The sequence below is a fragment of the Martes martes genome (genome assembly GCF_963455335.1).
Source record: "Martes martes genome assembly, chromosome: 13".
Lineage (NCBI taxonomy): Eukaryota > Metazoa > Chordata > Mammalia > Carnivora > Mustelidae > Martes > Martes martes.
Window position 1 is genome coordinate 86,769,182 of NC_137901.1, and position 23,012 is coordinate 86,792,193.

Genomic DNA, 23,012 nt, shown 5'->3' on the forward strand with positions numbered 1-23,012 from the left:
GCCTGCCTCTCTGCCTACTTGTGATCTCTGTCAAGTAAATAAATAAAATCTTAAAAAAAAAAAAAAGGCAGAGTCTTCCGTTGTACGTACATACCATTCTGTTTATCCACTCATCTGTTGACCGCCTGGGCTCTTCCCACCGTTGGCTGTTGCGAACAATGCTGCTGGGAACACTGGTGTATGTGAGAGTAGCTGTTGGAGTCCTTGCTTTCAGTCCTTTTGGTTATATATTCAGAAGTGAAATTGCTGGGTTATGTAGGATTTTTTAACTTTTTGAGGAACCCCCAGGCTGTCTTTGGTGATTACACTATTTTACATTTCCAGCAGCCACGCAAGATGATTCATTTTTCTTCATATCCACACCAAACTTGTGTTTTTCTCGGGGGGAGGGGGTGGAGGCAGATGGGTAATAGCCATCCTGGGTTGGGTTTTGTTGTCATTGCTGTTAACGAGGGTTTCTTCTGTCAAAAGAATGAGCATTGCTTCCTTTCTTACTCCATACAGGTCAGTGGCAAGAGGTACGAAAAGTTCCAGAAACCAATCTGATTATCTATAAGAACTTACCTTTCTTTATTCCTACAACCCAGGAAGATAGAGTTTGGGATGTGCAGAAAATAGACTGTTTCTATATATAAGCGATGTGGCTAATTGTTCCTGCAACAAAGGTCTTCTTAGATTGAGCCCCAGAAGATGAAAGCAAAGATAGGAATGGGAAGCAGATGGCTAGAACACCAGAGGGCACCTGGGACAGCCACCCTCCGAGTAGCCCTTTCTTAGATCACACAGGGTTGGTCTGTCTCATCCATAGACAATGCACTTCGAAGGGGAGGTTTCCACGTTTCCCTCTCCTTCTCACGTGACCAGCCCTGGGGGGAAGCTGGCGGTCCTATCATGCAGACATTTAGGCAGCTGACGCAGAAGGGCACACGAAGGGAGCCACCCCCAGTCGAGTCTCAGGTGACCTCAGTCCTGGCCGACAGATTGACTGAGACCTCCTGACAGCCAGAACCACTCCGCTAAGCTGTTCCTGTACTCCTGACTCCCAAACACTACAGGATAGTACATGTTTGTTAAACTGCTAAGTTTGGGTTACACCGCAACAAGTGACTAATGCACCATCTATACCATGGCCATAAGACAGAAGGATAAGTGGCCATTATTTTTTTTTTTTTAGATTTTTTTATTTATTTGACAGACAGAGATCACAAGTAGGCAGAGAGGCAGGCAGAGAGAGAGAGGAGAAGCAGGCCCCCCGCAGAGCAGAGAGCCCGATGTGGGGCTCGATCCCAGGACCCTGAGACCATGACCTGAGCCGAAGGCAGAGTAAGCTTTAACCCACTGAGCCACCCAGGCGCCCCTATTAGGATAACTTAAATGGGGTGTGTGGGTGGCTCCGTCAGTTAAGCATCTGTGTTCCGCTCAGATCCTGGGATCGAGCCCCGCGTCAGGCTCCCTGCTTGGCCGGGAGCCTGCTTCTCCCTCTCCCTGCTGCTCCCCCTGCTTGTGCTCTCTCTCTCTCTCTGCCAAATAAATAAAATCTTAAACAATAACAAAAAGATAATTTAAATGACCAAGGGATGGTGAACTAAATCATGGTAAATCTGATTCATGGTATATCTTCCAGTCATTCAAGTAACAGTATGAAGCAATATGGAGAATCCAGTATGAATTCATACTGAGGTACAAAAGCAAAATACAAATGTATGCCTAGGCGGTGATGGGGACCGTGAACAAGTCAGGTTTGCCTAGGAACATGGAAACAAAGTCTTTAAGTTGTTGATGGACACTAGGGAACCGAATTCAAAACAAAACAAAACAAAAAAAAGGTTATAACAAAGAGGGGTCCTGACAGTTTAGATGTTTGATTTGCTTTTTGTAGCTCACCAAAAACATTTGAAATAACAGTACAAAAGAAATAAAAAGGAGGTGGGGTGTCTGGCTGGCTCAGTGGGTTAAGCCTCTGCCTTTGGCTCAGGTCATGATCTCAGGGTCCTGGGATCGAGCCCCGCATCGGGTCTCTGCTCAGCGGGCAGCCTGCTTCCCCCTCTTCTCTCTGCCTGCCTCTCTGCCTACTTGTGAGCGCTCCCTCGGTCATGTAAAAAAAAAAAAAAAAATTTTTTTTTAAAGAAATGAAAAGGTAGAAGGCTATTTTTACCTCCTCCATTGCCCAGCCAACCTCATTTCACAGCAAAGATCATCCTTAGGACAACTGAACTTTTGCTTCCCGGACAAGCAATTCACAGGTCATCCCTGGAGAGGACCCCAAATGTTTTCATATGCCCGAATTTTGTTTTCCTCACCAAAATAGCCTCTAGAAAATGATCCTTCAATATTTTGGCCTGTTTTGCCTTGATGCTGCCCTGTAACCACAGAGACCGTAAACCAGCCTGTCCCACGCATGCACTCACTCCAAGAAGCCCGACTACCTCGAGAATATCAGGTTCACACACCAAGAAATTCAGCTCTAAATTTCACTTGGAGCCCTGACGAGATCTGAAAAACTCAACACACGGGGAGTGGGTAGGAACCTCGAGTTGCTCCACACTTAAGTAAACCGAGAGAGACGGGATTTCCAGGCACTGGGCTTGCAAACTCTCTAGGGAGAAACTGAAACTCTTTCAAGGTGATATTTAAATTAGGAACCTTTATAGGGCTTGGGGTTTTGTTTTTAGTCATAAAAGTAATTTGCATCTTTCATTTCTCAGCTGGATGACGGGGTGAATATTCTCTATCCCTTTAATCTAGACGATTTCATAAGAATACATACAAATTAACCAATACTTAAATATTTGTTTATTGTAAAAACTGTCCAAACACGGGAGGTAAACTGCAGTGTTAAAGACAACAACTCCAACTGATCTCCTATCCCAGAGGTAACCACCACAAACAGCTGTGTGTTTCTCTGCCTAGAATTTTTCTAAGTTTAGAAAAACAGGCACATCTGTATCTTTTCATTGAGCAGAAGTGGGATCTCACTACTCAGGCAACTGGCAAGTCATTTTAGCCCGATCACAATCTCTAACTGCGATAGGATTTTCCAGAGTGCCTACTTTGGGCATCTAGGTTCCTTCTTGTCCACACAGTACAATGTAGCAAGCACCGTGTGTACACATCTTGGTGTATCTGTGAGCATATCCCCAGGACAATTTCCTAGAAATTGAATTGAACCACTTAATTTTTACACAGGGATGGGAATTGTTTTTTAAAGATTTTATTTATTTATTTGATAGACAGAGATCACAAGTAGGCAGAGAGGCAGGCAGAGAGAGAGGGAGGAGGAAGCAGGCTCCCTGCTGAGCAGAGAACCCGATGCGGGGCTCGATCCCAGGACCCCGAGATCATGACCTGAGCTGAAGGCAGAGGCTTTAACCCACGGAGCCACCCAGGCGCCCCAACCACTTAATTTTTAAATAGATTTTTATTTGAGAGAGAGAGCCTGAGAGAGAAAGAGAGAGATCATGAACAATGGGGAGGGACAAGCAGACTCCCCGCTGAGCTGGGAGCCCAATACGGGGCTGGATCCCAGGACCCTGGAATCACGACCTGAGCCAAAAGCAGACGCTTAACCAACCGAGTCACCCAGATGCCCCTAAACTTTGTTTTTTTATTTACTTATTTTTAATATTTTATTTATTGGACAGAGATCACAAGTAGGCAGAGACAGGCAGAGAGAGAGAGGAAAGCAGACTCCCTGTTGAGCAGAGAGCCCGATGTGGGGCTCGATCCCAGGACCCTGAGCCGAAGGCAGAGGCTTTAACCCACTGAGCCACCCAGGCCCCCAAAACTTTGTTTTTTAGATTTACAGAAAAAACCGAGTAGCTCAGAAAGTTCCCATTTACCCCCTCACCCAGTTGTCCCCGTTAACATTTTACATTATCGTACAGATGCCCCAGCTAGTGAACTGGTGTTGACACTCCCATTAGTAATAAAGTCCATACTCTTGGGGTGCCTGGGAGGCTCCGTGGGTTAAGCCTCTGCCTTCTGCTCAGGTCATGATCCCCAGGTGGGTCCTGGGATCGAGCCCCACATTGGGCTCTCTGCTCAGTGGGGAGCCTGCTTCCCCCCCCCCACTTGTGATCTCTCTGTCAAATAAATAAAATCTTTAAATAAATAAATAAAGTCCCTACTCTTAGATTTCCTTGGTTTTTCCCTTAATGTCTTTTTTCGGTCCTGGGAACCCCTCCGGGACACCGAATCACGTTGACCCCTCATGTCTCCTCAGGCTCCTGTCGGCTGTGGGAACTGCTCAGGCTTTCCCTGTTTTCGATGACCTGCGCAGTCCTGCACAACGGGTGGTCCTCCACTGAGATTTGTCTGAGGTTTTCCTCATGACTAGACTGTGATTATGGGTTTTAAGGAGGAAGACGCAGAGGCCACATGCCACGGTCATCAGGTCAGGAATATCCATCAAACTCGATCCCATCGATGTTAAACTTGATCACCTGCAGAGATTCTCAGCTGTGCAAGGACTCTCCCCAACCAGCCCTTACCCATACTGTGCCCTTTTGAAGGTCACTGAGCACTGCCACACATAAGGAGCAGGGAGTCATGTTTCTCACTTTCTAATTTTTAAAAGTCATAAATTGGAGGTGCACCTGGGGGGCCCAGTGAGTTGAGTCAGGTCATGATCCCAGGGTCCTGGGATCGAGACCCACATCGGGCTCTCTGCTCAGCAGGGAGTCTTCTTCTTGCTCTCAAAAATTTTTTTTAAAAGTCATAAAATGGTATAAGATTAAAATGGTAGAGAAAGGTGTAGAACACTATTGTTAATAGATTTTGTGGTTCCTCCCATTTTTTTTTTCTTTTAAGAGGAGGGTAAGGGTGGTGGTGCACAGAGGGAGAGGGAGAGAGAGAATCTTAAGCAGAGGCCATACGCACCACAGAGCCCCATACGGGGCTCGATCTCACGACCTTGAGATCATAACATGGGCCAAAACCAAGAGTTGGACGCTTAACCTACTGAGCCACCCAGACGTCCAAATTTCTTAATGCATATTCAAGCACCTTTGCTCATCTCCACCCTGCCCCCCACTACCCCCCCCCCTTTAAAGAGGAATTATATTCAGCTTCCATGGAATTTGTCATTTTGAAATCACGTCACTACAGAGGAGTAGATGCGACTCCACCCCTCAGAGAGTTCCAGAAGCCGGAGAGGCTCCCTCAAGAGACACTGCCCAAGTTCCCATTTTGCCTCCGTCAGTGCCGAAATCGTGGGAGTCGTTTATGCTCTTTTAATTCTATGCATTTTTTAAGTGAAGATTCTTCTCGGCAGGAGGTGTTAAAGCAGACACTAAATCAGGGCTGTGAAATCTTGCAGGTCTAATCTTAGGCAGAAGGATGTGCGAAGATGTGAGCTTATTTCGTGAACACCTTTACGTCCTCCAGGCGGCTGTGACATGCCAATCGCCTCACGACACCCCCCACTTGAGGCACGTCTCCCTTCAACTCCTCCCCGGTTCCAGAAGCCGCCCCCACCCATTCACTCCGCTCTTGGGAGAAGCTGCCTTTCCTGACCTGCCCTAGATCTGCTCCCTCCTCCTGCTGGCTCTCGTCCTTTATGTCTAAACCTTCTGCAATGTTTAACTGCACAAGTAACTATGAACCCAGCCGGGCTCGTTTCCACCGCCTCGTTAACAGACCGCCACCAATACACACAGATTTTTTCTCTTACGGTTCTGAAGCTTAGCAGCCAAGAAGTCCCAAAGGGAAAGCTGTCAGCTGAACAGGTTCCTTCCGGAGGCTGGGAGGGCAGAAACTGCTTCTTTGCTTCTCTCGAAGCTTCTAGACGCGCCCTGCACCCCTCGGCTGGTGGCCGCGTTTGTCCTCCAAAGCGCATGGCGGGAAACTCCGCTCCTGCTCTCGTGTCTCCTCCCTGACTCTGACCCTCCTGCCGGCCTCTTATAAGTACCCTCGGTTATACTGGCCACCTGGCTAGCCCACCCGACAAGCTCTGCCTGATTCGCACCTGCCAAGCCCCTTTAGCCACAGAAGGCAACACTGACAGGTGCTGGGGATTAGGGTGCGGATTTGCTGGTGGGGTGGGGGGGTGGTATTCAGCCTGCCATGCCTTCCTCCTTTAAGAACAAATAAATTAGAACCTTAGACCTCCTTTGAGGACTAGCTTTACTCTCCAGTGCCTGACGCGGGGCTCGATCCTAGGACCCTGGGATCATGACCCGAGCCGAAGGCAGAGGCTTTAACCCACTGAGCCACCCAGGCGCCCCCCGACCATTCTTATGCTTTAACATATGTACATACGAATACATAGCGTATTTATTTAGTATTGGTTTGGTGGAGTTTTTGTAAACAAGCAAAACCCCAAATCCTAAACAGCGTCGCATTAGGTGACATGCTTCTTTTCTCTGTTCTAAGGAAACCACCTCTATTGATACATATAGAACACGTTCAGCTGCAACCTTTAAAAAATATTTGTGTATCACGCAAACTATACCTAAGATAAAATTTGCCATCTTAACCATTAAATCTGCCATTTGGTACCATTAAGTACATTCCCATTCCTGTGCAACCATCACCACTATCTGTTTCCAGAACATTTTTTTTTCTTAAGATTTTACTTATTTATTTGACAGAGATCACAAGTAGGCATAGAGGCAGGCAGAGAGAAAGTGGGAAGCAGGCTCCCTGCCGAGCAGAGAGCCCGATGCGGGGCTCAATGCGGGGCTCGATCCCAGGACCCCGGGACCATGACCTGAGCCGAAGGCAGAGGCTTTAACCCACTGAGCCACCCAGGCACCCTTCTTTTGAAGGAAGAGAGAGAAAGTCTCTAGCAGACTCCCAGCGAAGCATAGAGCCCAATGCAGGGCTCGATTTGACGACCCTGAGACCAAGACCTGAGCCGAAATCAAGAGTCAGAGCTTGGGGCGCCTGGGTGGCTCAGTGGGTTAAAGCCTCTGCCTTTGGCTCCGGTCATGATCTCAGGGTCCTGGAATTGAGCCCCGCATCGGGCTCTCTGCTCGGCGGGGAGCCTGCTTCCTCCTCTCTCTCTGCCTGCCTCTCTGCCTATCTCTGTCAAATTAAAAAAAAAAAAAAGAGTCAGAGCTTAACGGACTGAGCCACCCGGGTCTCCTCCCTCCGCCGCCGACTATTCTTGAACGGAGACTCTGTCCCTGTTCAACCCCAGCGCCCTGTCCCCCTCCTCCACTCTCTAGTGACTTCCATTCTACTTTCTGAATTTGCCTGTTGTAGGTATTTCATGTAGATAAGAGACAGGATTTGTGCTTTTTGTATCTAGCCTCCTCAACTTTGCATAATTTTTCAGGGTTCCTCCACGCCGACCCGTGTTACCTGTCCCCCACTTGGCAACGCCGCACACCTTCCGTTTGCGCTCCATCGACCTGCCCTTGTTTGCCTTCTCTTTCGTAAACTGGCTGAAACCTTTTCCACCTGCAGTGGATCTGGCCTTGCCCCTGAACTGATCCAATTCCCTACAATCGGGAAAGTCAGACGGCGGTCCCCTACAGGGTCCAGGGGCCTGCTCTGGACATGATGAGAATTTGATTCATGTTCACAGATACTGATGTTCATTTTTTTTTCTTTCTTTTTTTTTTCCTTTACAAGTAGGCGGAGAGGCAGTCAGAGAGAGAGGAGGAAGCAGGCTCCCTGCTGAGCAGAGAGCCTGATGTGGGGCTCGATTCCAGGACGCTGGGATCATGACCTGAGCCGAAGGCAGAGGCTTTAATCCACTGAGCCACCCAGGCACCCCTGATGTCCAGTTTCAAGGAGAAGAAACAACCTGGCCTGGCCCACCAGAGAAACTGGGTTCTGGCCATTGAAAAGACGAGAGGACCGCTTCACTTCTCGGACCTCAGTTTTCCCTTCTGGAAAATGGGGCTGATTCCTGTCTCATCTCCTTCGCCACTAGAACAAGGCATTATAGTTCTAGGAAAGTGCGCGGGTCCCGTGATGCCGCCTTGGCCCACAGCCCCCGGGCAGCCTGGTGCAGATGGGGTACAATTCCCCGGATTTGGGGCTCAGCAGGGAGAATGACAACCACAAGAACCTGTTCTCACCCTTACCCTTTACCGGCCCCCAGCCCTCAGCTGGAGGGCTACTCCGTCTGTCTTTCTGGGTTCGGAAATCTTTCCCTTTGTTCCAAGAGGAAAAAAAAAAATGATTGCTAAGCAGGTTGAGATGTTCCTCTTCCCCGAGGGGAGAGTTTTGGAGACTCTCTGGGGTTGCGAGCTGGGCTTGTCTCAGCTCAGTAGCTGGGCAACATTCCTCTCCCTGCCCGTCTATTTTAAACCACACAGATAACTAGGCAGGCGAGGCAAGACAACAAAGGCGGAACAGTGGGGGAAGGACATCTGGCTGGGAGAGCTGGCAGCAGGCTGACAGCCTTTCAGTTCGTGGATTGGCTCCCACCGTGTGCAAAGTTTGGGGGAAGAACGCGGGGGCTTTCCACCCAAGGCAGCGCACACTGGAAGGGGCAGGAGGGGGCAGGGCACAGCTCACCAAGGAATCTCTTATTCTTATTGAAAGACGTTGACTCATTCATTCAACAAATATGTGGCCTCCTCAGATCTCTAGGTTGACAGGTTTTCATCCCTCCTGGATGATTCCCAGCCATTATCTCTTGAAAAGCTTCCTCCACCCGTCCTCTCCTGCTTCTGTGTGAAACTCCAGACAAATGCATGACAACAACATCTCCCAGAGCCCTCACATTCTCATGTTCTCCCTCTGGCATTTTCAGGCTTTTTTGTCGCTGTGTGGCTTTCTGGATGATTTCTTCTTCTTTTTTAAAAGATTTTATTTATTTATTTGACAGAGATCACAAGCAGGCAGAGAGGCAGGCAGAGAGAGAGGTGGGGAATCAGGCTCCCCGCCGAGCAGAGAGCCCGACTCGGGGCTCGATCCCAGGACCCTGAGACCATGACCCGAGCCGAAGGCAGAGGCTTAACCCACTGAGCCACCCAGGCGCCCCTGGATGACGTCTTCTGATACCTCGTTAATTCTTCCGCGGTGTCCGATCATCTGTCAAATGCAGTTGAGCTCATTATTATTTTTTAGTATCTCTAGTTCGGTCTCGTCCTTCACCAGATCTGCTACGCCACTTTTCAGAGCCTTGTAAACACCTTCAAGCTTGGGGTAAGCATAACAGTTCTGGGATCTGTGTTGGGAGAATTCCAGAACCCGGGGTCTATGTGGGTCTCCTGCCGCTGCTCTCTTCTTTCTCTTGGCTCCCGCTCCCAGCACCTTGTCCCCTTGTGGGTCAGGTTTTCTTCAACTGTATGTCGTCGTCATCCTGGGGAAGTTACTTCGAGGGCTTCTGTGAGGATGAATGAGCCGTGCTCTGAAGAAGAGTTGTGTTTGCTTCGCGCTGCCTCCCAGGCTGTCTCAGATCCGCTCCCAACTCCAGCGCCCTGGGCGCCCGGCTGAGGTGTGTCTGGGGGTGAGCTGTGACAGCTTCTCGGGAATTTTCTTTTCTTGTTCCTTTTTCTTCTTCTGGGTCGCTCAGCGTCCAGACAAGCTTCTTGACCATCCCCTGGGATTGGGGTCAGTGATGTGTGGCAGTGGTGTCTGGATAAATGTTTAGTAATCGGAATAAAAAAAAAAAAAAAAACCTTGATTTGTAGCCCTGACAGCTTCCTACGGTGTGAATACGCCCACTGTGGTTGGTCGCAAGCAGCCGGTGTGAAGTCATGACCGTGGACTTTGGGACTTTGCCTGGGTCCCCCCAGGGGAGGTAACATTTGAGCTGACAGAAACCTGAATGAGGAGGAGCCAGGAGAGCACTGGGGGGAAGGGAATGAAGACAGAGGAAGAGTCACACAGGCCAGAGGTGGGGACAGAGTTGGCATTTTGAGGAAAGAAAGGGGACAGCATGGCTGGCCTGGCGAGTTGGGGTGGTGGCGGAGGTGAGCTGGAATGGGGCAGGCCCAGGGTTCCCAGGGCCAAGGTTTGAACCAGAGGAGTAAGAGGGCAGATTTACAGTTTTAATGATCTCGATGACTCCCAGTCCTTAGGTGTGGACTGTCCCTGGCGATTTCCTTCCAAAGAGCACAGTGTGAGGGCGCCCGGCTGGTTCGGGTGGTAGAGCGTGTGACTCTTGATCTTGGGGTTGTGGGTTTGAACCTCATGTTGGGTGTAGAGAATAATTAAAAATAAAATCTTAAAAACAAAAAACCAACAAGTACAGTATGGAAAAGGCGGGGAAGGGTCCCTTCACAGTGGAGAAACCTGACAAAATGCTACCTCTTCAGGCGACTGATCAAAGTCAACGTCAAGAGTCATCAACTGGGGCGCCTGGGTGGCTCAGTGGGTTAAGCCTCTGCCTTCAGCTCAGGTCATGATCCCAGGGTCCTGGGATCGAGCCCCACATTGGGTTCGTTGGTCAGCAGGGAGCCTGCTTCTCCCTCTCCCACTCCCCCTGCTTGTGTTCCCTCTCTCATTGTCTCTGTCAAATAAATAAAATCTTAAAAAAAAAAAAAAAAAAAAAGAACATGGTGTCCTGGACAGGTTCCAGGACTGAAGAAAGACGTTAGGGGAAAATCGAAGGAAATCTAAATAAACTATGGGCTTTAGTTAACAATAACATATCAATATTGGCTAATTGGGCCAAATGCATTGTACTAATGTAAGCTATTAATAATGGGAAACTGGCAAGCGAGTCGTAGGAACTCTCTGTACTATTGTTGCGATTTTTCTGTTAATCTAAAACGGTTCTGAAAAATGAAGTCTGCTAATAAAAACGTTAGGTCTGGCTGGTGTCTGTGGAGGATGGGCTGCACGGGTTGGGCATGTGGGGAGCCGGGAAGTGAAATCACCACACGGCCCTGCATGTGGGTTGTGGCTTGGCTCTCGGTGGGAGAGGCAGAGAGTGCAACTCAAGAGGTCTGACCCCCTGACAGTCTGGCAGGCCTCCCCACGCGATGAACTGTAGGGGAGACAGGAAGGGAAGAGTCGTGTACAAGGCCCAGGTACTTGAACTTGAGCACCTGGCGGACGGTGTCATTAAGGTGAAAAATAGGTTTGGGAGGAAAGCCTGGGGCTGCATTTCTGCAGCGATGAGTCCGAGGGACCCATGGGACATCAGAGAGGAGAGCTCGAGAAGGCAGGGGGATTGCAGGAGTCTGTCCCGCGGTGAGAGTTGGAGCACCTAGGTATGAGCAAGGAGCACACCTACTGGGTGGAGATCCCAGGGGTGAGAAGGCTTTAAGAAACTTCTAGTATGTTCAGAGAGCTAGCAACGTGCCAGGGAAGCCTCGACAGGTCAAATCCGTGAGCACGGAGGACACCGGCTGGAGTGGTGGAGAATCAGGGATACTGCCCGTAGGCCGAAGGGCACAGCAGATGTCAGGCATCTCCCTGCTCTGGAAAAGTCTGTCCTTGCCTGGAGCCCGCACGCTTCCGTCCAGGCCTCCAGCCAGTCTCCCCTTTGGAAAAAGCCTTCCCTTTCTCTAGGCTGATATCCAAAATCGCTAGATAATTGAGGGTCAGAGGTCAGGGAACTCAGAGTCTGGCAGCTGACCAGGCCTGTGAAGGGCAGGGCTTACATAACTGCCAAGAGCGATGGTGAGGGGGGAGGGGGAGGTGTCCCGGACACTCTAATTGCCTCTGGGCGTGTGCTGTATTGCTCTGGGGCCAGGAAAGGTGAAGGGCTTCCATTGTGTATCTACCCCAGGGCCCTAGCTGATACCTGATAACTTTTTTTTTTTTTTTGGTCGAATAGGGAGCAGAAAATTCCTTTTTTTTTTTTTTTTTAAATTTTTGTTTAAATTCAATTAACAGGGGTGCCTGGGTGGCTCAGTGGGTTAAGCCTCTACCTTCGGCTCAGGTCATGATCTCAGGGTCCTGGGATCCTGCTTCTCCCTCTCCCTCTGCCTGCCTCTCCGCCTACTTGTGATCTCTCTCTGTGTGAAATAAATAAGTAAATAAATAAAATCTTTTTAAAAAATTCAATTAACATATAATGTATTCTTGGTTTCAGGAGAAGAGGTCAGCGATTCCTCGGTGGCATATAACACCCAGCGCTCATCACATCACGTGCCCTCCTTAATGCCCAGCACCTAGTTACCCCATCCCCCCACCCACCTGCCCTCCAGCAACCCTGTTTGTTTCCCCCATGCTTTAGAGTCTCTTATGGTTTTTCTTCCTCTCTGATTTCGTCTTGTTTTATTTTTCTCCTCTCTTCCTGTATGATCCTCTGTTTTGTTTCTTAAATTCCACACATCAGTGTTATCATAAGATAATTGTCTTTCTCCAACCGGCTTATTTCACTTAGCATAGTACCCTCAGGCCGTCCTGAGTGAGGGTCCCTCCCCAAGGCTACAGAGCGGGCTGAGCCCAGGCCTGGCTGCTTGGGGTGGGGAGATGGGGGTGCCTGCTGCCTCTCTTGGGCCCCGTCCTCTCCAGCACGTTTTCCACATGCTGATCAAAACCCTCCAACACTCTCCACTCTTGGCAGAGTACGTCAACCACCTCCCAGAAGCCGCTGGGTCCGGCCCTTACCTTCCTCCCTTACCTTCTCCATGAGTCCCTGTCACTGCCCATTTCCTGCTCTACAAATTCTAGGCTTCTTCCCGCCTCGTGATCTTCAAACTTGCCATTCCTTTGCCCAGATCAATCTTTTTCCACCCACCTTTTTTTTGGGGGGGGGGTGTGAAATTCCCTTAACATGCAATTAGCCATTCTCAAGTGTGCGAATGCTCTAGGATTAGTGTATTTCCAGTGCTATGCAACCTCCAGGTCTCTGACGCTTCAAAACTTTCTCATCAACCGATAAAGACACCTCATTCCCATTAAAGCGGTCACTGCCCATCCCCCACCCCCACCCCCACACCCCGGTAACCTTGAACCTGCTTTCTGACATCGATTTGCCCATTCTGAATATGTCATACAAAGGGAATCATACACTACGTGGCTTTTGTGACTGGCTGCTTTCAGTAGGGTGATGCTTCCAAGGCTCATCCACGTGGTAGCAGGCGTCAGAACTTTGTTCACTTTCTACAGTGGAATAGTACTGGCCTGTCTGCGTACCCCATTTGTTTACCCATTTGTTACTTCATGCACAATCTGGCTGTTTCCCCCTTTTGGCTATTGTGAATAGAGCTGTTACGAACATCTGTGCACAAGTTTCTGCCTGGACATGTCTCCATTTCTTGTGGGTCTCTACCTAGGAGCAGAATTGCTGGGTCCTATGGTTCCTCCGTGTTCAACGTTCTGAGGACCCACCAGGTTGTTGTTGGCTCATTCTTTCCCCCAGATCCCTGTGGCTGGCCCCTCGCCTCACTCAGCTCAGACGTCATCACCTCCTCAGATGACCCCAGCGCAAAGAGTACCCTCCTCCAGATCACCCTCTTGTCTTTTCACCATTTGGGGTTCATGATCCATCAGAACGTAGGCGACCTCATACTTCTTATGTTCCGTGGTGACCCACAGCCTAGCACAGTGCCTGGTACACAGTAGGCACTCAATTCATAATAATTACTGCTGAATGACCAATCTCAGGTTGTCAAAGGAAAGGAGCGGCAACAATGTGAGGTGCATCTTTGTCATCGGAGGTCGCTGCTGGGACCGCCCAGGAGTGACTCAGCTATTTAAATGGACTACTTCCTCCTGCCCTGAGAAAGCAAATACTGGTTAGGCTCTGTTTCTTCATTCTTTCCTTGTTAGTGACTCAGCACAGACCTCTCTTCACCAACTCCCAGTCCTTGGGCCAGAACAAGTAACTCCTAATGACTTATTGCAAACGTTTAAAACAAAACAAAACAAAAAAACAAACCACGAAGACGGAAAGGAATTCGGGTGGGGAATTGGTTAGATGAATGAGGCTGTGATCAGCCTGGTAGGCTGGTTAAGGGCTCTGGCTTGGGGTTCAGGTGTTCAAGATGCCTGGGTCAGGTCCCAGCTTTGTCACTTAGCTCTGTGTTACTTAATCTCATTTCTCTTGCTTGGAAAACCACGGTTTATAGTACGAGCTCCGTCACAGGCTTGTTGTGAGGAGTCAGGGAATGGCTATCATACAAGATGCTCAGTGTGGCATTGGCGCATTGAAATGTTTCGTATGGAACAGTCGCCACCATCTCTGTCCTCACCTGCCCGTCTCTGTCCTGGTCTCTGCAGGCTGGCCATTCAGATGAAAGGAGATAATAAATGTGTTTTGTTTTTTGTTTTTGTTTTTTAAAGATTTTACTTATTTGAGAGAGAGAGAACACAGGAGACAGGGAGCGAGTGCCAATGAGGGGGCAGAGGGAGAGGGAGACGAAGACTCCCCGCTGAGCCTGACTTGATTCCAGGACCCTGAGATCATGACCTGAGCCACGTAAGCGCCCAACAAATGTGTTTTTAAAAAGCAAAAGGCGGGGCTCCTGGCTGGCTCTGTCAGAAGAGCATGTGACTCTTGATCTTAGGGTTGTGGGAGCGAGCCTCATGCTGGGTGTAGAGATTAAATACATTTTTAAAAATTAAAATAAAAATGAAAAGGTAAAGGAAAATTGTGAATGTACTTAAGGCCTCTGGGTGGCACAGTTTAAAATGGTTAATTTGGGGGTGCCTGGGTGGCTCAGTGGGTTAAAGCCTCTGCCTTCACCTCAGGTCATGATTTCGGAGTCCTGGGATCGAGCCCCACATCAGGCTCTCTGCTCTGCAGGGAGCCTATTTCCTCCTCTCTCTCTCTGCCTGCCTCTCTGCCTACTTGTGATCTCAATCTCCATCAAATAAATAAATAAAATCTTGAAAAAGAAACGTATATGGAACAATATAACAAACACACATGTGCCCGAGGCTCAGAACCAAACGTTGTTAACATTTCTTCTATTTGCTAGGAATGGACATCAATTCTCAACAAAAGTGTATTTATGTTGATGTCCCTCTAATCACGAGAGAACCTCCAACATGAATGAAGTGTATAGCCTCTCAGCCTACTTTTATTTATTTATGTATTTATTTTTAAGATTTTATTTAAGTAATCTCTACACCCAACATGGGGCTTGAACTCACAACCCCGAGATCAACTGAGCCAGCCAGGCGCCCCTCAGCCTGTTTTTAAACTTGACACACGTGGTGCAGGGGGGAGGGAGAGGGGAGAAATAGGTGATGGGGATTAAGGAGCACACTTGTGAGGTCGCGTGAGGTCACCTGGAGATGTATGTTAGCACTGAATCATTCTATTGTACACCTGAAACCAATATAGCACTGGCATTATAACTAAATGGAATTAAAATAAAAACTTCAAACTTTACACACGTATTCATATATGCCAGAAATACAGTGGGTACTGTTTCTGTGTGTATTAATTAACATAAATTAACTCTACCTGATAGGTTATTCTGAAGTGTGCTTTTTGGCTCGTTTTTATGTTTTTGAGATCTATCCAAGTTAACATGCCTAGCTCTTATGTCTTTTCCTCCCGGATGATATTTCACCCTATGTCCTACGGCACACTTTTTAAAACCAAATTAAAGACAGGGAAGTTGTTTCTAGTATTTGCAAATGCAAACCAGGCTGCTACAAACATCCTTGAGCTGACTGCTCCAAAGCAGTGTTCTTCCGGTGGGGGGGATGGGATAACCGGGTGATGGGCATTAAGGAGGGCACGTGATGTGATGAGCACTGGGTATTATGTAAGCCTGATGAATCACTGACCTCTAGGACTGGAACTAATAATATATTATATGTTAATTAATTGAATTTAAATTTTAACAAAAACTTAGAGAAAAAAAAACCGAAAGCAGTGGTTTTCAAACTGCCCGAGGCATAAATGAGTCACAAAATCCATTTTTTTTTTCTTAAATGACATAGGTCAGAATCATTTGTAATAAGTACTTTACTATTCTTTGGTGAAGCTTTTGGTGTGTGTGTATGTGTGTGTGTTCTTGGTAGGGAGGGGAAGTGTTTTTCTTACTAAGGATTGCAATGAAAACAAGGTTTATTTAACTATTATTATTTTTTTAGATTTTATTATTTATTTGAGAGAGAGAGACAGAGATAGGAGAGAAAGCACGAGCTGGGAGGAGCGGGAGAAGCAGGCTCCCCGCCGAGCAGGGAGCCCAATGGAGGACTCGATCCCAGGACCTGAGATCATGACCTGAGCCGAAGGCAGATGCTTCACCAACTGAGCCACCCAGGTGCCCCAAAAACAAGGTTTAAAAAAGATTCTTCCCCCAGCGACTCCACCCAAAAGAACTGAAAATGTGCGTCCACGTGAAAACGTGTACACAAATGTTCACAGCAGCTCTATTCACAACAGGGGAAGGCGGAAACAACCCACATATTCATCAACAGACGAACGGAAAAACAGACAGAGGGGGTCCTGCCATATGCAATCACACCCTGCTCCACCATAATAAAAAATAAGGTACGGATACACGTTCCAACATGGGTGAACCTTGAAAACATGATGCTGAGTGAAAAAGGCCAGGCTCAAAAGACCTCATACTGTATGATTCCATTTCCATGAAGCGCCCAGAACAAGCAAATCCATAGAGATGGAAAGCAGATTAGTGGTTGCCAGGGTCTGGCAGGGGGGAGGGGAAACCGGGACTGATGGCTTAATGGGTACGGATTTCCTTTCCGGAGTGACGAGAATGTTCTGGAATTAGATCGCAATGATAGTTTCACAACATTGTGAATTTACTAAAAGCCACTGAATTCTATGCTTTAGAAAACGGTGTCAATGGCGAATTTTATGTTCTGTGAATTTTACCTCAATTAAGAAAAAACTTTTAAAGCCACTCCTCTCAGGCACAGGAAGGGCAGAATTGTGGGTTGTACAGTTTGCTCATCTCAACCTTTTTTTTAAACCGCATGTGGGAAATCGCTTTCCAAAGTGGTTGTCCCCATCTGCACTCTCAAGACAGTGAATGAGAACTTCTCTCTCCCACACCCACAACGACACTTGGTACCAGAGAGAAAAATAATCAGGGGGTGCCTGGGTGGCTCAGTGGGTTAAGCATCTGCCTTGGGATCAGGTCGTGATTTCGGGGTCCTGGGATGGAGCCCTATGTTGTGTCTGGCTCCCTGCTTAGCAGGAAGTCTGCTTCTTCCTTTCCCTCTGCCTCTCCCCTCACCCTCCATTGCCCCTTCCGCCCTGCTCATGATTTCTCTCTGTCTCTCAAATAAACAAAATCTCCATTAAAAAAAAAAGTTTATTATTATCACTATTATTATTCTTATTTGTAAAGCAAGCCCTCTGTCATGGGGCTTGAACTCAGGACCCTGAGATCAAGAGGTACATGCTCTACTGACTGAGCCAGACAGGACTGCCCATAAATTTAAAAAAAAGAGAGAGAGAGAGAGAAAGAAGAGGAGGACAGGTGGATTTCTGAGCGCATTAGTTATGAAAGCTTCCTGAGGTGGGGTCAGAGCTCTGGCACAGCCATTGGGCAACGGACGGAACATAGTCAAGGGACTGTCATTCCTACTATCCAGGTGAGGCTGCTTGACCCCGAAGAGCCCACGTTGAGCATCCTCCCCAGCTCTGCGGCAACGGAGAGCATCTCAAGGTGCTGGGCTCTCTATCTGGAGCTGTCAGCTGTGACTGTGACCCCAAATCTGATTAACAGCCTCCTCCCAACAGATACACTCTGGATCCGAGGCTGCTGAGACCAGCCATTTGGAAAAACCCATCTGCTGCTTAATGCACTCATTCAGCTTCAGGGAGCAGCGTGGAAGAGAGAGGGGGTGGCGAGAGGCGGGGGGATGCCCTACAGCAGGGGCTTGACAGGTGAGAAATGCCTGGGTCCAAAAAAAAAAAAAAAAAAGGCCCGTCCTCTGGATGCCAAAGATGAAGCTGTGGGAGAGACCTCCCGTGACCCCTGCCTCCAGCTGGGACAACCACCCAGGACAAGCTACAGAATTGGCAGGGCCTGGAGCAAAATGAAAATGCGGGGCCCCTTGTTCAAAAATTTCAACGTAGGTGGCGAGTTTGTGCAAAGACAGCCCTGCCTCTGTCCCCCCCCCCCCAACCCTTGGGTCTTTACACCAGGATTAAGGACTAAGCCTGCTCTGGGTCCCCACCGTCCCTGTGCCCGTCACCATCCTGTCTCATCCATACTTACTTCCTTGTCTATCTCCCCAGAGGATGGTGCATTCCCCCCGGGGGCTCGGCTCCCATGGTTTTCCCAGATCGCCTCCCACAGGACCTGGGACAGAAGAGGGTAGCCCTATTTGCTCAATTAATTACCAGGGAGAAAAAGCCTACTTTAAAAATCAAGGCTCTCCACTTCAGAGCCACCGGGATGACTGTAATATAAAATTATAAATAAATAAAAACAGAAAATAACGAGCATTTGTTGAGGCTGTGCAGAAATCGGAACCCCAATGCTTTGGAACGTACAATGGGGCAGCCACTGTGGGGACAGTTTGGTGGGTCCTCAAAATGGGGAACAGAGAGCGACTGTTAAGACTCAGCATTCCGGTGCTGGGTGCGTACCCAAGAGATATGAAAACTTAGATCCACACAAAGACATGAATGTTCTGGGGCGCCTGGGTGGCTCAGTCATTAAGCGTCTGCCTTCAGCTCAGGTTATGATCCCAGGGTCCTGGGATCGAGCCCCGCATCACGCTCCCTGCTCAGCGGGAAGCCTGCTTCTCTCTCTTCCACGCCCCCTGCTTGTGTTCCCTCTCTCACTGTGTCTCTCCCTGTCAAATAATAAATAAAATCTTAAAAAAAAGAAAAAAAGACATGAATGTTCACGGAAGCACTATTCATAACAGCCAAAAGGTTGAGACAACCCAAGAGTCTATCAAGGGATGACGGGATAACGAAAATGTGGTCCATCCACACAGTGGAATCCGATTCAGCCACGAAGAAGGAAGCGAGGACACCTGCTACGACCTGGATGGGCCTTGCAGATATGATGCTGAGTGAAAGAAGCTGGGCACAAAAGGCCACACAGTGTATGGTTCCACTGATAGGAGATGTCCAGAAGAAACGCATCTACAGAGACAGCGAGCAGACTGTGGGTGTCAGGGGGTCAGGGGTGGGGGAGGGGGCCATTAGGAGGGACTATTAACTGGATGGGTTTTTTGGAGGGAAAGGAGGAAAATGTTCTGGAACTACAAGATGCTGATGGTTGTGCCACATTGTAAATGTACTAAATGTCATTAATGGTAAGTTTTGTTTGTTTGTTTGTTTGTTTTTGACAGACAGAGATCACAAGTAGGCAGAGAGGCAGGCATAGAGAGAGGAAGGGAAGCAGGCTCCCTGCTGAATAGAGAGCCCAATGTGGGGCTCGATCCCAGGAACCTGAGATCATGACCTGAGCCGAAGGCAGAGGCTTTAACTCACTGAGCCACCCAGGTGCCCCCATTAACAGTAAGTTTTATGTTATGTGATTTTACTACAGTAAAAAAAAAAAAAATTTAAATGCAGTGTGATGCCCTGAATTGGATCCTAGAACAAAAACCAAAACCAAAACCAAAAAACCCCCACATTATTGGAAAATTGGTGAAATAGAAAAAAAGCCTGGAGTTTCGTGGATAGTTAGAGACCAGTGTTGTTGTTTTGGTTATGATAAGTGCTCCATGATCACACGTGATGGGAACAGGAAGAAAGCTCACTAAGGGCTATATAGGAAATGCTTCTGTTTCATTGCAACTTTTCTGTAACACTAAAATTATCCTGGGACGCCTAGGGGGCTCAGTCAGTTAAGCATCTGCCTTTGGCTCATGTCATGATCTCAGGGTTCTGGGATCGAGCCCCACATTGGGCTCCCTGCTTGGCGGGGAGTCTGCTTCTTTCTCTGCCCCTTTCCCTACCCCACCCACTTGTGCTCTCATATAAATAAAATCTTTTAAAAAATACTAAAATTATCCAAAAGTAAAACATTCATTTAAAAAATTGTATCTCAGGGTGCCTAGGTGGCTCAGTGGGTTAAAGCCTCTGCCTTCGGCTCGGGTCATGATCCCGGAGTCCTGGGATCGAGCCCCCGCATCAGGCTCTCTGCTAGGGAGCCTGCTTCCTCCTCTCTCTCTCTGCCTGCCTCTCTGCCTACTTGTGATCTCTGTCTGTCAAATAAATAAATAAAATCTTAAAAAAATAATAATAAAAAAATAAAAAATCCTATCTGCCTTCTAAAAAGCAGCTAGCTTGGTCTCTGGAAGGTTCTTTTGTCTGCCTAGGGTCTGCTTTTGGGTTCAGGTTTACAAACTGGAGAGCAGTAGCGGACACCAGCATAGGAACGTATGGTGAACCTGGAGAGCCCAGCCTAGGGTTGTTGGAGGGTGGGGGTGGGGAGGGGGTGAGGGAGGAGCCTGGGCTGGAATGGGGTTGGGCTGCGTGCCCCCAACCCCTGCCCCTTGGCAGGGGAAAACTCCCCCTGATGGGGAAGCTCCAAAGACTTTGGAGGAAAAGGATGTTGAGGATAGAGGTCACCAACCAGTGACCCACAGGCGGCAGACTGCCTCGAGCTGTGTTTATTGACCCTGGGTTTTGTAAACTAATTTGAGCCAATCTATAAAAAGCAGTCAATCTCACATTAAAACTCCAATTTCCAGCTTCTCCAGAAATCTCTGCAGATCTGCTGACTCAAGGCCACCTTCCTCCGTGGCCTCAAGGGACTGCAGCCAAAACCCAGCCCACCGCCGCCGCACAAGTCTGAGGCCTCGGTCACCATTCATTCCCAGGCTTGCACCGTGTTCTCTTTCTAATGGAACAGAAAGATTTCTCTGCACCGTCGCAAAAGTGGAAAAGCGGAACAGAAACCAAGAGGGTTGTCTCCTTTTTCTTATACCTGGCCGACTGCACACACTTGCAGTACTTACCTGGCTCCTGGAAGCACTTCTGTTTGAGAACTCAGGTCCGACGGTGGATCCGTACAGCCTCTGCCGCAGGGTCAGTCAAGTCTCCCCAGCCCGTGCCCTTAGAGCTGCACTCTCAGGCCTTCCGTGGTTGGGGTCAGACACACACACGCGCTTCTTGGGTGTGAATCCCGGCGCTAGCCCTCACTAGCTGGTGGCCTTGAACAAGCAGCTTAACCTCCCTGGGACTCAGTTTCCTTGAGCCCCTGAGGTGAAGCAGGAGACTCGGCTGGTGGCAGTCTGGGTCAGCTTACTGGGCAGGAAAATGGGTACGTGGCTGACCCTGAGCTGATGTCTGCCACGTGGCTGCGCCAGTAGTTACTGTACTGAAATATTTCTCCACCTTTGGTAAACAGCCATTGTCCCCCGGCTCCCTCCCGGGACCCCGCACTTCGTCACAGCCCCACAAGAATAACCGTCCCAGAGGTTTTTCCTGTGCTCAGTCTCACCTCCCTTCTGATGGAGCTGTTAGGTAAGACTTCCTGGCTCCGTGGGGGTGGAGTGGGCATGGGGGGCCCGGTCCCTGATGGAAAAGAGCAGGTGGCATTTGCACAGAAGTCCCCCAGATGTCAAGGAGACAGGCCTCCGTGACCCTGCGCAAGCCCCATGGAGACAGACAGACAGACATGAATAAATTCATCGGTGCTAGAGTTCCTGGGGACATGAACAGCACAGAAGGGGGGCTCCCAGACCCTGCGGGGGAGGCCCTTTACCCAAATCTCTCAGGCTATGTCTGATGGAAAACCTAACCAGGTGACGGGGCAGAGGGCCCAGGAAGAGGTCAGAGGTCAGGGGTCAGAGGTAGTACACTTTATTAACCGGGATCTTCCAACATCTTGCAAACACCCACCCCCCACCCCGCAAAACCAGAGCCTGAGCTGTGCCGCCATTCTGTCCACCAGACAGGGAAGAGAACGCATCTCGCAGACATCCAGCACTCAAGGGCCTCCCCTCCCAAGAGCAGAGCGAGCAGGGGTGGATGTGGGGGAGGGGGCTGCCAGCTGGAGGGGGGAGATAGGAGCAAGGGATGAGGCGGGCCTGAGGGGCTCACGCCGAATGTGGGGCTGGGGCCACCCTGAGGCTCTGCCAGGCCTGGCCAGCCCCTCACTCCCCCAGTTAAGGTTAGCAGTGGTTCACAGTGAGACTGGCTTAGATTTGGCAGGACGGCAAGGGCCACGGGCAGCAGGCCCTTCCCACTCTTCCCGCCGACCCTTGGCCTGACTCACGAAGCTGCGAAGAGTGAGAGAGGAAGTCCCTTCCTCCGTGTCCCCCTTCGGGGACAGGAAAGCCCCTTCTCTCAAGGGGCAGAGGGCAGAGGCCTAATTCTCCCCTGGCATCTCCCAGGCTATTAGGAAGGATTGTTCACTCCTGGCTCAGAAGTTTCTAGAACATCTCAGTGACCTTGCCCATCATTACTCCCCATTTAAAAAAAAAAAAAGTTTTTGAAATCTGGGAGTTGACTGGGGCCCATCGAACCAAGCAGTAAAAAACCTTGGTTCTTCAAGTGAAATCTTGGTTTAAAAAGGTAGCTCTACCTTCTCTTAGAAGCCATGGGAGACCGGATGGAGAGACCAGTGGTGTCTCTGCTGCCCAGACTGGAGGCGGTGATCACGGCAGCGGGGAAGGGCAGGGTAGGGGTGAGGGCAGGTGGATGGAGGCGGGGGGGCAATGCAGGAAGCAGTGACACGTGGGACATGGCAGGCTGCCCTCCGGCGCGGTGGGCCTGGGCTCAGAGGGCAGCGGGATTGGGGGGGGGGCCCCCATGGGTACATCTGCCGGCAGGTGCCAGGGCCTCGGCCCCACCGTGCGAGGTGGGGCCCGCGGTCAGGCCTTGTGGCCAGCTGAGTAGTCCGCGGCGGGCTCGAGCCCCAGCATCTGCCGCTGCACCAGCTTGGCGTAGAGGCCGCCCTGGGCCAGCAGCTGCTGGTGCGTGCCCTGCTGCACCACGCGGCCCTTGTCCAGCACCACGATGAGGTGCGCGCGCTCCACCGTGCTCAGGCGGTGCGCGATGATGAGCACCGTGTGCTTCTGCAGGTTGCCGTGGATGGCCTGCTGGATCTGGGGGGACGGAGGGGGCCGGCTCGTGCGGGCGCTGCCCCGCCCGCCCCCTGCCACGCCCGGAGCTGGTCGGCTCCCACACCCACCCTGCAGCTGAGCCTCAGTGCCTCCTTAGGGAAGCCAGGGCTCACCCCCCCCACCCCCCACTGGCTCCCTGGGGTTTGGGGCACAGGGGACGGAGCTCAGGGCCTGGC

General features: G+C 49.7%; 1 protein-coding gene across 1 annotated transcript in view; it reads right to left on the bottom strand.

Annotated features, from left to right (window-relative positions):
- Positions 1 to 21,556: 21,556 nt before the first annotated feature.
- Positions 21,557 to 23,012, bottom strand: part of ABCB9 (ATP binding cassette subfamily B member 9) — a 28,039-nt gene continuing 26,583 nt past the window's right edge. The window contains exon 12 of the mRNA XM_080822232.1: positions 21,557 to 22,818. Coding sequence (XP_080678358.1) covers positions 22,585 to 22,818 — 234 coding nt within the window. The 3' untranslated portion in view covers positions 21,557 to 22,584. The remainder of the gene's footprint in view (positions 22,819 to 23,012) is intronic.